Source organism: Ranitomeya variabilis, chromosome 3, assembly GCF_051348905.1.
Source record: "Ranitomeya variabilis isolate aRanVar5 chromosome 3, aRanVar5.hap1, whole genome shotgun sequence".
NCBI classification, from domain to species: domain Eukaryota; kingdom Metazoa; phylum Chordata; class Amphibia; order Anura; family Dendrobatidae; genus Ranitomeya; species Ranitomeya variabilis.
The window spans coordinates 316985816-317000301 of record NC_135234.1 but is presented as its reverse complement, the minus strand read 5'-3'; the positions used below and the strand labels follow the sequence as shown (position 1 = coordinate 317000301).

Genomic DNA, 14486 nt, shown 5'->3' with positions numbered 1-14486 from the left:
TGAAAACAATGCCAAGAAAGTAAAAATTCTGCCGGGGTATGTAAACTTTTGAGCACACCTGTATATATCTTTGTATTCTATGTATATATCTATTTTATCTATTCTATTCTAACCTGTCACTGTGATTTTACTGTATGCGGCACAAGAATTGTCTACTTTTATTCTATCTATCTTACATATATACTGTATATATTATATATAAATATATATGTGTGTGTTTTGAGGAATATTTCCTTTGAAAATGATGTGTAAATGACAGAGAATTGCTAGTTGTAAAAGCTGATGTTAAAATCACAATGCAATCGGATAGCAATCACACTGCACTCGTATGCAAATCAGATGCTAGGTGTGAAAAATTGAATTGTACTCACATGACACTCCCAATACATTGGTGTGACTCTTGGCAGGGAGACTCGGACTGATTTTTTATACTTATAATGTGACTCCGGCCCTATACTCCAGTTTCCACCCATTCGTTCCTCATTTGTTTTGTTGTGCATTTCCTGTTTTGGAGACATATTGCTTTAAGTTTCTGGTCTTGACGCTTTGATATCTTGCTTGGTCTACCAGTATGTTTGCCTTTAACAACCATCCCATGTTGTTTGTATTTGGTCCAGATTTTAGACACAGCTGACTGTGAACAACCAACATCTTTTGCAGCATTGTGTGATGATTTACTCTCTTTTAAGAGTTTGATAATCCTCTCCTTTGTTTTAATTGACATCTCTCATGTTGGAGCCATGATTCATGTCAGTCCACTTGGTGCAACAGCCCTCCAAGGTGTGATCACTCCTTTTTAGATGCAGACTAATGAGCAGATCTAATTTGATGCAGGTGTTATTTTTGGGTATGAAAATTTACAGGGTGATTCCATAATTTTTTCCTCAGAATTGAGTGATTCCATAATTTTTCCCCTATGCTTAGTTAAGAAAAGTAACCATTACTGACTACCACATTTTATATTCTTGATTTCTTTTAGTGTTTCTTAAAGCCAGAAAGTTGCCATTTGAAATGACTTTAGTTTTGTGCCATTTCTGTGATCTGCTTTTTTTCTACAATATTAAACAACTGAATGAACATCCTCCAAGGCCGGTGATTCCATAATTTTTGACAGGGGTTGTAGTCTCAACGCCTCATTGTTTTGGAGGTTCATTAAGAAATCCTGAGGGGTCTGTGGGGTAGAGTAGAGCACATTATTCAATTGTATCCTTCAAGTGCACAAGTAGAATGTGGGCAGTTGTTTCAATGTGAGTAGAGCACGAGCGTGCTGTAGTCTCCCACTCAACGCAGATTGAGGATGTCATTAGCACACAGCTCCTATATGAGACAACCCCTACAGGCACTGGGGTCAGCAGCACACGTGGCACTGCAGGACGCGGCAGAGATTAAAGTCTCATTATTGTGATTCCGAAAAGATATATTTACATGTAATTTAGTAACAATGCTACAGATGTACATACTTATAATAAAAGTGAATTCCTTTAATTAAGTTGTGATAGAAATTTTTCCACAACATGTAATACATATGTATTTATTGGCAAGATCTCTAAAATCAGGGCAAGTTCATATTTTCTGAAGCAATGGGCATTTGCCGAGATAATTAAAGATACAGTATTTTTCGCTTTATAAGACACTATGGAATATAAGACGCCCCCAAAATTTTGAGGAGAAAAATAGGAAAAAAATTTTTTTTAATAAAATAGTGGTGCTTCTTATAATCCATGCATCTTATTGCTTACCGGGGATGGTGGCTGCGTTGAATCAAGGTCGCTGCTGGAGAAGGCAGGAGTGGGGTGATGCTGCAGGCCGCAGGCTGGGATGAAGGGGTGTCCGGCAGTGCTGCTGGTGTCTGGTGCTGCTGCCCGATGCTCTGCGGGTGTCTCCGGCGGTCCTGCTGCGGGTGTTCGGCGCTGCTGCCCCATGCTCTGCTGCTGTCTCCGGTGCTGCGGGTCCCCAGACGTCACTGCCCGGTGCTGCTGCAGCAGTTTCCGGTGCTGCCAGGGCTCTGCCAACATTTTGTGAAAGGCTAGAGCCCCGGAAGTCCCATGATTTCCTGTGCTGTGGACTCCGGTAAAATGGCTGCCGAGGGAGCGGCGCATGCACACATGGAGATTTCAGTGCCAAGATCTCCATCTGCGCATGTGCCGCCTCCCAGCGGCCATTTTCCCGGGAAGGAATGCACCGCACACGCACAGGAAGCATGGATGGAACGGCAGAGCCCCCACGCAGCATGGGACAGAGCGCGGCGGCAAGCAACGGGGGACAGTGCGCGGCGGCAGCACCTGGCAGCACCAGGGACAGAGCGCGGCTGGAAGCACCGGACACCCGCAGTGGCAGCACAGATAAGGTATATCTGCATTGTAAGATGCACCCCCATTTTCCACCCAAATTTTGGGGAAAAAGTGTGTCTTACAAAGAGAAAAATACGGTAATTTCTAGGTAACCTTTAATTAGACGTACTTTCTAAATAATCTAGTCTTAAAGGGGCTGTCCATGATTAGAAAACCATGGCTGATTTCTTTCAGAAACAGCGCCTCCCCTGCCCATGGGTTGCGTCTGCTATTGCAACTAAGGCCCAATTAAGTGAATAAACTGAATTACAATGTCAAGCAGACAGATTTACCACAACCCCCTTAAAGTGTGATTCTGGATAAATTATGGTTCAGTCTAAGCAAAATAGGAGCTGCACAGGATATTTGCCATTTTTAGTTAAAAGTATTTTAAATGGGTTGTCTGGAGAAATCAAGCTATCACTTATCCACGGGACTGGTGACAACTTATTGATGGGGGAGTCCAACCACTAGGACCCTCACCATTGGCGTATTGGGGCACTTTTATCCTGGTTAGAATAGAGCACCTGTGAGCATGCGCAACTGGTGCTCAATAGATTTCCTATGAGGATGCTGAGGGCTTCCTCTGCTTTTTCTTTCAGCCCCATAGAGAATAAATGGAATGGCAACCGGACATGCACACTGCAACACCATTCTAACAGGGCTAAAAGTACCACATCAGGGAAAAAACTCCTTGCTCTACTGATTAGTGGTTGTGGTTGGACACCCACCGATCAATAAATTATTATGTATCCAAAGTATAAATGATAAATTGTTTTCACCATAGAACCCCCTAAAAGTCATGAGTGATAGGTGTAGTAATCTGCTCACAATAGGTTTTCGACACATTATATGTATGTTCACAGGATCAGACATTAAACTGAATTGTTCTGGCAATGATAGATCAAGTTATTGTTGTAGCTGTTAGCTGTAGGAGAAATACAGGATTCACCAGGCCTAGAGGGTAGAGGAAGGCCTGGAGCATGGCATGGTACCAATTGAGAAGCAGCAGCACTGAATCAAGTCTTACATTTGCACAGCGTTAAAGTCCAGCACACCACCATGCATACTCATAGGTGACTCTTCAGTAAAAAGCAGTGTAGGATGGGCCCCCTCTCATCACAAGACTCGAGCACTATTGTATCTTGTGAAGTCCTTTTCAAGCTGACATCCAGAATTTGTGCTAGGTAGTATACAAGAGCGGTGTTGTTTAAAGTATGCTGACTGCCTAACTCCTCTGTATGATGACTGAATGGTACGCAGAGGTTTGGGTAATGACAGGGAGGGGTTGGGGCCCAATAATTGCTCTAGGACCCCTAGTACACTAGTTACACCACTAGGATTAGGTGTCAGCCATTCATCCTCCTCTATGTATTTTCAGCAAATTCAATGATGCTTGTTTTTTTTAGGGACCATAGGCAGGGATCAAGTTGGATAATGGCCAGTTAAGGAACTTTAGACTGAAAATTACTGATTGTCTGTGGCCAGCCTACAATTATTTGCTGATGTAAGTTTTGGGCAAAATGCTATCAGCGGGGGGTTAGATTCTGTCTTAGCGGCAGTGTCACTTCTGTCCATTCTCCTGGTTTTACTATAACTATCTCCCAGAATGTTTTTTCTTGTTCCGTAGAATCCATCCAGCTTACGGGAACATTATAACTGCTTCCTGTAAGAAAGAGAAATAGTCTTTTAAAAATCGTCTAGTTAACACATATTAAAACAAGGAAATATACAGCAAAATATGACATGGTCTGGGACAATTTGCCTCATTATACTCTATGACTTCATAGGGATGCAAATTTTTCTAGAATTCAGAAGGAAGCCCTGATAGAGACAGCAAAAAAGGCACAAATATAGTGTAAAAGTAGCCCAACAAAAGTACTTAAAGAAGTAGTGGGAACTACTATAATAAGAAATTAACAACTCCACAACCTCTTTTCTTGTAAATGGTGAGGCCTGAACTTAATCACACTCTACCCCAGTCTCAGGTTAGAACAGCTCCTGGTTTCCTTATTGCGCTGCATTTAGATAATTGTTAAGAGAGGAGCCTGAGCAGGTTCACAGAACCAAATCTTTTAGAATATCTACTGTAGATTTTTGACTTTAGGCCTACTAACACATAGTTTAAGAAAAATAAAATAAAATAACCAGTGGGCATCCTATTAAGCCAGGAAAAATATTGTCCATATTGTCCAATCTACGCAACCGCTACACAACCGCAACATCAGCAAAGTGACATATAAGCAGCTAGAGACCACAGCGGAGTGCATACGAAAGACCAAATAGCTGGAAACCGCAAAGACAAAGTAAGAATTAATATTCAAACAGAGGACCAACACCAATGTTCCCTAAAGGGTTGTTCAACAGTAAAATATTTCTTTTTTGTTGCATGTAAGCACCGTCATACCACACTAGAACCTTTTTCTGGCACTAGATCAGCACTTTCTAACTACTTTGCACCATCTGGGATTCCGTCTAAATTTTCGCAACTATATGATAACATAATAAAACTGTGAATTATCTTTCAAGTCTTCTCCTCCTCCAGCACTGCCACTCCAATAACCTACATCAGTCCTGTAGCTAGTCACATGCCATGCATTATTTACATGACCTCTGCAGTCAATCACTGGCCTCAGTGGTCATGAGCTGTACATGCCAATATTACTGCTTAGGTTGCAGCTGTCGCAGGGACAACAGATTGGAGCACCAGGGTGACAGTGCTGGAAAGGTAGTGAATTTGTAAGATGAGTTATGGTTATTTTATTATGCTGCATGCATCAGGCAAATTTAATTAAATCATGGAAAACCTCTTTTAATGTGGCTGGAACAAAATTTGCTAATGTTTACACCATTTATAATTCGCAAAAATGCAATTATCATAAATTAACATATTCAGTTAGAACTATGAGGGAAAAAGTTTGAAGTACCTCGACCAATACTGAGACGAATTCCTCCAAGAGGTCGACTGGACATGGCTCCTTGATCCCAGACTGTGAATTCTACACATACTTCAGTCAGATCCTCCATCCGAAAACCATCATATACCATAGTGTGATTGTACATTGGCCGTAAACTACGTGAAATAACTCGTGTGCGCTGAATATTTGAGGGACTGTCGTCTGGGAGCACACAGCTATGTAGAGGTAGTAAATGTGAAAGTTAATGCTTTGCAGGCCAATACCCTAAACTCTGACACCATATGCAAATCAATATACCTAATTTGGACGTGTCTGTGTGTCTGTGCACAATGAGTCATCCACAGCTGAACAGTAACTTAGGTATCCATAGTTACTACCACTAGCAGCTAACTGCCTGGGCCTAACCATCAACATACCTAATTTGGATGTGTCCGTGTGTCTGTGCACAATGAGTCATCCACAGCTGAACAGTAAAGGTACCTTCACACGAAGCGACGCTGCAGCGATAGCGACAACGATGCCGATCGCTGCAGCGTCGCTGTTTGATCGCTGGGGAGCTGTCACACAGACCGCTCTCCAGCGACCAACGATGCCGAGGTCCCCGGGTAACCAGGGTAAACATCGGGTTGCTAAGCGCAGGGCCGCGCTTAGTAACCCGATGTTTACCCTGGTTACCAGCGTAAAAGTAAAAAAAACAAACAGTACATGCTCACCTGCGCGTCCCCCAGCGTCTGCTTCCTGACACTGACTGAGCTCCGGCCCTAACAGCACAGCGGTGACGTCACCGCTGTGCTTTCACTTTCACTTTAGGGCCGGTGCTCAGTAAGTGTCAGGAAGCAGACGCTGGGGGACGCGCAGGTGAGTATGTAGTGTTTGTTTTTTTTACTTTTACGCTGGTAACCAGGGTAAACATCGGGTTACTAAGCGCGGCCCTGCGCTTAGCAACCCGATGTTTACCCTGGTTACCAGTGTAAAATATCGCTGGTATCGTTGCTTTTGCTTTCAAACACAACGATACACGGCGATCGGACGACCAAATAAAGTTCTGGACTTTATTCAGCGACCAGCGACATCACAGCAGGATCCTGATCGCTGCTGCGTGTCAAACAAAATGATATCGCTAGCCAGGACGCTGCAACGTCACGGATCGCTAGCGATATCGTTTCGTGTGAAGGTACCTTAACTTAGATATCCATAGTTACTACCACTAGCAGCTAACTGCCTGGGCGTAACCATGGATACCTAAGGAGAGGAGCTCTCCCTGGTGGCAAGTTAAGGCATAAGCCTTTTTTGAATGTTAGCCTGTGAGGCAACACTGTGAGGTATTTAATAGAGACAAACCCCAATGTTGATGGTTACCCACAGTACCGTCGATGCAATACGGGCCCAATTTGGGAAAAAAATTGCCCAAATGTAGACAGTCTCTTTAACAGATGGTGAGCTGTATTACCTAAGACTCCTTTTACTTCACGTAAGAAGAGCAAAGTCTTATGCTGACTTAAGGACTGTTAATGGAGTCGTACATGACACATATAAAAATGCGTGCATTAATCTTCGTCTTTTGGAAGACGACTCCCAATGGGAAGATGGTATAATGGATGCAATCACTTTCCAAATGCCCTACCAACTTTGCAAATTATTTGCTATAATTTGAGTATATGGGGAACCAGCTAAACCATTGGCATTATGGCAAAAGTATAAAACCGAATTCATGGAGGCGGTATACTCCAGAAATTGCTGAGGAACTGGCTCTTCGTAATATTAATTAAGCACTCTTAATCAATAAAAAGTCCTGTGCTGACTAAGGATTGCCAACTCCAGTAAATGTTCCAGATGAAATACTGGACCCACTGAATTATGCTGTAATAAAGCAGGAGGCTGAGCAATTGAAAGCTATGCTTAATGAAGCTCAGAAATCAGCTTTCGATGCAATTATGCAAGCAGTCAATGCTGCATCACAGCCAGACGACACTTTATTTTTCTGCCCAGGAGGTAGTGGGAAGACATTTTTGCTTGCACAAGACACTACAAGCAGAAAAGAAGTCTATTTGCTCAGTAGCCTCCACTGGATTGGCGGCTACATTACTACAAAATGGTAGCACCTACCATTCCAAGTTTGGCCTTGGAATTACAACAAATGAGACCAGAGTGTCAAAAATTAAGCCAACCTCACTTCAAGCAAAGGAGCTTAGGGAGTCATCTGTCGTTATTTGGGACGAAGTAACAATGACTCCTTGTTTTAATATGAACGCTGTGGATAATTTGTTCCAAGATATATGTGAAAAAAGACTATGTGGTGGAAAAGTTTTCATAAACGGTGGTGACTTGTCAAACCCTACCAACAGTGAAAGGTGGAAAAAGAGCCCAAATTGTACAGTCCACCATTAAATACTCAAAATCCTGGAATCAGTTTTCACGGTTCCAGTTAGAACAGAATATGAGAACGCCTCAGGACGAAGTTGAGTACAACTCATGGTTACTGAAACTTGGCAATGGAGAGTTGTCAAATGTACTGTATATGGTCTACCAGAAGACACAATTGAAATCCCGAATTATTTTATTGAAGAAGGTGATTTAATTACAGCTATTTTTGGTGACTCAATTGAGATTACTGATGCAACGGTAGAAGCAATTGCCAAAAAAGCAATTCTTAAGCCATTGATGACGTTCACGCCTTGAACGACAAAATTCTTAGTCAAGTTCAAGGTGAACACTCAACATATCGCTCCTTCGACACAATTGCGAAAGAGGAGTGTGGGATTCTCACAGATTATCCTGTAGAGTTTCTTAACTCTTTGAATCCCACTGGGACGCCTCCTCATGAACTAAAGCTGAAACAAGGAGCTGTAATTATGCTTCTGCATAATCTTAACAGAAAGCGTGGCCTTCTGTCATTACAAAGGCCACAGAAGCAAGGTAAACTTATTCCTAACATTAACAAATGGTTTACTGTCAACTGTGTGTACAAAGAAGTCTTTTATTAAGCTTTTTAAAAATTGTAAAAGCCCAAAAATGTACACAAAAGTGGGACTAACTCCTAGCCGCAGTCTACGGAGCAAACAATGGGCATCGGCAGGGCCTTGGGGGCAGATTCCAAGTGCCGCTATCCATGTGAAATAGCTTACGCTCAGGAACATTGAGGAATAGCGCTATCGGATAGCTCTACCCGTTCATTTCCTTTAGGAATAGGGCTATGGAATAGCTCTACCCATTCACTTTCTTCATGGATAGCGCTATCGGATAGCTCTACTCTAACAGTATTAACTACAGAGCTTTTTCATACACAAGGTAGGAGTGGCAGGAGAGGTACACCAGGTATTTATGTAAGCTATTAGTCTGCACATACTCCAGTCTGGTGCGTGGGTACACCCCATTGTGAGGTCAGTCTGCTGCGTGGTTGCACCCCATTGCGTGGCTCGTAATCACAGCGTGCCCGAAGGGCGTGCAATCACTCGTATAATCTAAAGCTCCCACCAACAATATTGGCCAGCATTGAACTAAGACCTTAAGGCTATTTTTCCACAATTAATATTTGGTGTTTGATGTTGCAGACTTTCTGCACCTACAGCAATATGTAAATTAGGCTACGTGAGTTTTTTTCTTTGCATTTTTGGTGCCTTTTTTTAATCGCATTTTTGATGCTGTGTATCTTGTCTCTTGTTGGGGTTTCATGCTTTAAACGTTGCTTTGTTTTTAATACTTCCTGGCATTTAGCTTTGAGAAAAAATTATTGATATAGTTATGTGTCGATTGTATTAATTTTTAGTGAGTTTTCGCAGCAGAAACACACCAAAAACACATTGTTTTTTACCTGCGGATTTTTTGCATCCAATGCAAGTCTACGGGTAAAATCTGCACATGAAACTCAGCATATTCATAAGAGAAACTGACATATTGCGGATTTGAAACAGGCACCGCAGGTCAGTTTTCTTTAAATCACAGTGGGAATGAGATCTCTATCCATCCCATTCGCTTTGCTTGAACTTGATGTAATATACAGCGTTTTGATGCAGCGAAAACACACAGCATTAAAGACTCATGGTGGGCATTCTGCCTAAAAGGTAGAAATTAAAGTATAACTTCTAATGTTACTGTACCATTTTACGAATGAACTAATGTTCCCAGCTTTATGTGGAACAAGCTGTTGTGCCTCCTTGACCCAAATATGCAGTTCTCCAGAGGGTGGATGTCCTAAACCTGCCATTAATAAAATGTGGCAATTTAATAAGTTGAACCTAATGGAAAAAACTGTGTACAATTTCACACAATATATACAGTGAATATGACTTTCAGCAAGTCTCTGGACCAATAGAGAAACTTTACCTTTGCTAAGAAAGTTGACCAGCTGGTGCAAGTATTGTCTAAGGGTATATGCACACACGGAGTTGATTTGATGAAGGCAAAAACAAGGGAATTTTCTTTTGGAATCTTGATTCAGGAAAAGCACCTTTTTTGAGGAGTTTTTGGTGGTGTGTTACATATTCTGAATCAGTTTTGAAGTGCTTTTCAAGCGGTTTTGGAGAGGTCATTTCCTGGAGCATTTTTGGCAGTCTTGAAATCTACACAGTGCATAGATTGTAACGTTTCTCATCAAGAGATGCTTTAATAAAAGTGACATGCACTTTCTTTTCTCCTACTAGGCATTTTTAAAAATCCAAAGCAGAATAAAAAAAATGCTCAAAAGACTGATCATATGAACAGCAAAGTGGTTTTCCAACAGAAATGGCACAATGGCACAAAAATAGCTAGCAAAATGATCAATAGATTAGTCCTATTAATTTGCATGGGAAAATAGTTTGCTGATCATATGTTAAGACTTTTGAATGTCTCTTAAACACTTAAGGCTTTCAAAGATGCATTTAAACATTAAACATTTAAAAGACGTCATATGTAACATTCTTTCAGCTAGGAAGATGCTCAATACTTTACAAGAGAAGACACATGGGCATTTTATCAGTGTTTTGCTTGAAAAAGTCCTAGCAAATTCTTCATCTTTTAATGGATTTTAAAGCATCAGGAAATAATTGAAAAAAATGCTTAAAAATGTAGATGTAAAAACACTTTGCAAATGACCAAAAATGGTGGAAAAAAAGAAAAGCTGCCTCAGGGTTACAAAACTTAAGGGAGAAGGAGAGATTCCCAAGGTATCTTCTGCTTGAAAAAATAGACATTTTGACCAACATAAAAGTTACAGTATGATCATACCCTTTAGGTATGCCTTTAAGTTTTCTTAAGCAAATGATCATCATCAAAATCTGCTTTGAAAACCTCTTCAAAAACTCTTGTAAATTCTTTGTGTTCACGTCTATATGAAATCCACATTTTTGTTGTTTATATTTTTATTTTTTTTATGAAAAGCTTTTTTAAAAATGTGTGTGTGTGTGTGTGGGGGGGGTGATACATCTTCAAACCAGGCACCAGTCAATAAAAAAAAAAGTCCTCCAAAATGCTTCAAAATCTCTTCAAAACAGCTTGAGGAAAAGAAAAACTCCCCAAAATAGGAGAGATTACCGACGCTGTTTCTGTTTGAAAAACTCGTGTTTTTTAACCCCAAAAAACTCACTTAGAGTAGAATAACATGGGCAGTTTTTGAAGCCAAAATCACGAGTTGATTCAATTGTTATGGACAATATAAAGGAAGAATTTATATTTATCAGAAACTGAATGTCTCTAAAACCAAGTTATAAAAACTGCTCTTCTGCCCTTCAAGATTAATGAAAATCACTTATAAACAAGGGAAGTAGTTAATTGAATAATGAGTAAATAAAAAGATAACGCTCACCATCAGCACCCCGAGGAGTGAATTTGGCAGCCAAATTGAGTCTTCCTCGAATGTACAAGAAATCTGGCGACAGAGGAGTCTGAGGAAGATATAAATTATAGTTTTATTGTCAGGTTGATGATCCAATATACAAATAAGTGCTATTATCACCAAAGTATCTTAGATATACAGGTGCTGCTCACAAAATTAGAATATCATTAAAAATTTATTTCAGTTCTTCAATACAAAAAGAGAAACTCAGATATTATATAGAGTCATTACAAACAGAGTGATGTATGTCAAGTGTTTATTTCTGTTAATGTTGATGATTATGGCTTACAGCCAATTAAAACCCAAAAGTCATTATCTTAGTAAATTAGAATACTTTATAACATCAACTTGAAAAATTATTTTAAAATCTAAAATGTTGGCCTACTGAAATGTATGTTCAGTAAATGCATCAAATTGATGGACAGTGACTTTTCTGTAATGATTACAGAAAGCTAAATGAGGTGTTCAAGTTTGAGGAGTATCCAATGCCCCAGGTTGATGAGCTCATTGAAAGGCTAAGGTCAGCCAGATACATCACCACCCTGGACCTAACGAAAGGGTGCTGGCAGATTCTCCTGTCCCCAAGTGCCATGGAGAAAACAGCCTTCTCTACACCTGATGGAAGCTTCCAGTATACCAGAATGCGGTTCAGTCTACAAGGAGTTCCAGCTACCTTCCAGAAGACTATGGCCTGGATCCTAGCCCCTCACAAGAAGTATGCCGCTGCTAATTTGGACGACATCGTGACCTTCAGCCCGGAGTGGGGAATTCACCTGCAGAAGGTCCAGGCGGTACTGGATGCAGTGAGGAAGGCAGGTGTGAGATATGGGAAAATTATATCTAATTAATATCATTTTGTTATCTGATGGGATTCCCTATCAGATACAGTTTGGCCCAAAATACTTGCTCCCAAACTCAGCCCCCACCTTTGGCATTCTCCCAGGCCAAAAGGGAAGTCAAATACACATCAAACAATGGAACCTCATTATCCAGCGAAGGCACTTCCTTGGACAGGGCAGACCAATGGTTTTTTTTTTAATTAGCTTGATCAAAAAGGCTTTTTAAACTCTCCCTGGGGGGGCCAAAAGGCATAGACCCTGTGTCCCCCAGCACCAAGTCCAGCAATTATCGCAGGGTTGTGAACTCTTGTGCAGTTACCAGCCAACTGGCTTCCATTGTTGGACTCAGGCTGACACGCAGACATAATGGCACAACAGATACCCGGCTCAACAGCACAAGGCTCTGAGATATTGAATCTAGAAAATGACCTATAATAAAAGAATGCAATGTTTCTGAACCTAGCCAAGCACATAATCAGAATCTGCATTCTTTTCCCCACAAGCCAATACCATGCAGCCAACTCTAGAACTCTGTGCTATTGAATTATAAAGCATAGCTACCAGAAATTAAATACGGTAGCCGTATTTGGTCTCCCTGCACAGATAAAATCCAGCTGAACCCGGTGCCACCGCGGCCATCCCATTTAGAGCTCTGGGCGGAAAGGTATGGGCATCTACGGTTCTGGCCGGAAAATCATGCTCTCCGATATGGGAGGAGACAGGCTGCACAGCCAAGGGGTTGGCACAGCATGTGGGAGGGAGCAGCCTAGGGGATAATAGGCAGCTCCTGATTTTGTACTGAGTTTTTCTACGGGCAGGAGGCCCGTTAGCTGACGTGGCCAGAGAATCACGTAACAAAGATTTGGACCTGTGATCCATCAGCGCCTCCCTGTGGTCACATGCTGCATAAGACGGTAATTGTAATCTGTCTGTATCCTACCCTTGCACTACACTCCTGACTGTATACTTGTATATTATTCTTGTATATATACCTGTATCTTTCTAGTGCTCCTTTCGGCAATTAAATACAAAATTAATCTTGGGCTACTTTTTTATCTTGATTCACAAATCCCCTCGTCCGCATGCTCGGATGATTATTATAAACTACCTGGGGTTGGTTTGTGACCTGATATAAGCCTGTTGTCGGACGGGGCTTATATCTAACGAGGAACTGGTGGCATCATACCGTACAGTGTTAGTGAGGAACTCTGACAGTGACGGCCGTGAGGTTTACATATATATCCCCAGTCTGGACTAGTATATCGCCCCTCACTGGGAGCTCCTCAATAACTCGTACCTATAAGGGAAGCCTCTCTGGCAACTATTTGCCCTCAGTGCAGTTCCCTGACTGACATTGGGTAAGTGGTGGTGCCAGAGAGCCGATCCCTGCTGGGTCATTCTCTCCCCTCAACAGAGATGAATGAAGTCGACACATCCCTCCCCTGTATGATCCGTCATAGCAGGGTTTACTACAAAACCCAAAGAAGTGCGCTCTCGGGAAAGAAGAGGCAAAATACTTGGGCTACATCGTTGGAAGGGGCGAGAAAAAAGCCGCAAGTAGACAAAGTGGAGGCAATCCAAAAGTGGTCACAGCCATTCTCCAAGAAGCAGGTTCGGGCGTTTCTGGGAATTGTGGAATATTATCGGTGATTTATCCCGAATTTTGCCATGATAGCCGCCCCCCTGACTGATCTCAAGGGCACAAAGTCGACGATGACTAAATGGTCCTCTGAAGCGGAGATGGCATTCCAGGAGTTGGTCGTACCAGACTTGACAAAGGAGTTTGTGCTCCAGACAGATACCTCTGAAGTCGGTTTAGGAGCTGTGAAGTCCCAGGTAATAGATGGCGATGAACACCCAATCCTATACTTGAGAAGGAAACTTTCCTCCTGTGAGAAGAACTATGCCATCAATGAGAAACAGTGCTTGGCCATCAAGTGGGCAATCGACACCCTGAGATAGTACCTGTTAGGCAAAAAGTTCAGGCTAATATCTGATCATGCACCCCTGAGATGATGAGGGAAAAGAAGGGGAAGAATGCCCTGGTAACTAGGTGGTTTCTGGCGCTCCAGGACTTCACTTTCCATGTGGAGCGTAGGCCAGGGAGGTTGCAGGGGAACACACACAGATGCCCTGTCCAGAGTCCCCTGCTTAGCCAGTGAAGGTGCCAAAACCCCCAACTTCGGACAGAGTGGGTAATAAGTGACAGAGTCACCGGTGAAGTGATGGAGGGTAGATATGTGTCATTGCGCATGATGGCATCAGTGATGGAAAACGAGAGTAGTTTCCTCCAGCACACTATGTGTTGAGAGGATTAAATGAGTTATGTTATGAGCTGGTTTGAGTGGACCTCCATAAAGCAGGTGGGAGGGGGTCCACAACATCTCCACATGCAGAGTCCTGACAGGACCTGTGTGATGTCAGGATCATGTGATCAGTCATATGATGGAGGAGTCACAAGGTCTGGGCTTAAATGGCAGAAGACTGGAGTTTTCAGTGTTCAGTGTGGGCCTGGAGAAGGAGCACTCCAGGAAAGTGCTGCTGGACTGTTCAACCTTAACAGTGTGTGTTCTGCCAGCCGTAAGCA

General features: G+C 42.1%; 1 protein-coding gene across 3 annotated transcripts in view; it reads right to left on the bottom strand.

Moving 5' to 3' along the window:
* Window positions 1-1377: 1377 nt before the first annotated feature.
* Window positions 1378-14486, bottom strand: part of SYTL1 (synaptotagmin like 1) — a 303576-nt gene continuing 290467 nt past the window's right edge. For 2 of the 3 annotated variants that reach the window (XM_077295678.1, XM_077295679.1), the window contains exons 12-15: window positions 11031-11109; window positions 9346-9445; window positions 5258-5463; window positions 1378-3996 (exon numbers count right to left, since the gene is read on the bottom strand). In XM_077295678.1, coding sequence (XP_077151793.1) covers window positions 3860-3996; window positions 5258-5463; window positions 9346-9445; window positions 11031-11109 — 522 coding nt within the window. In that variant the 3' untranslated portion in view covers window positions 1378-3859. The remainder of the gene's footprint in view (window positions 3997-5257; window positions 5464-9345; window positions 9446-11030; window positions 11110-14486) is intronic. The other variant, XM_077295677.1, reaches the window with a different exon arrangement.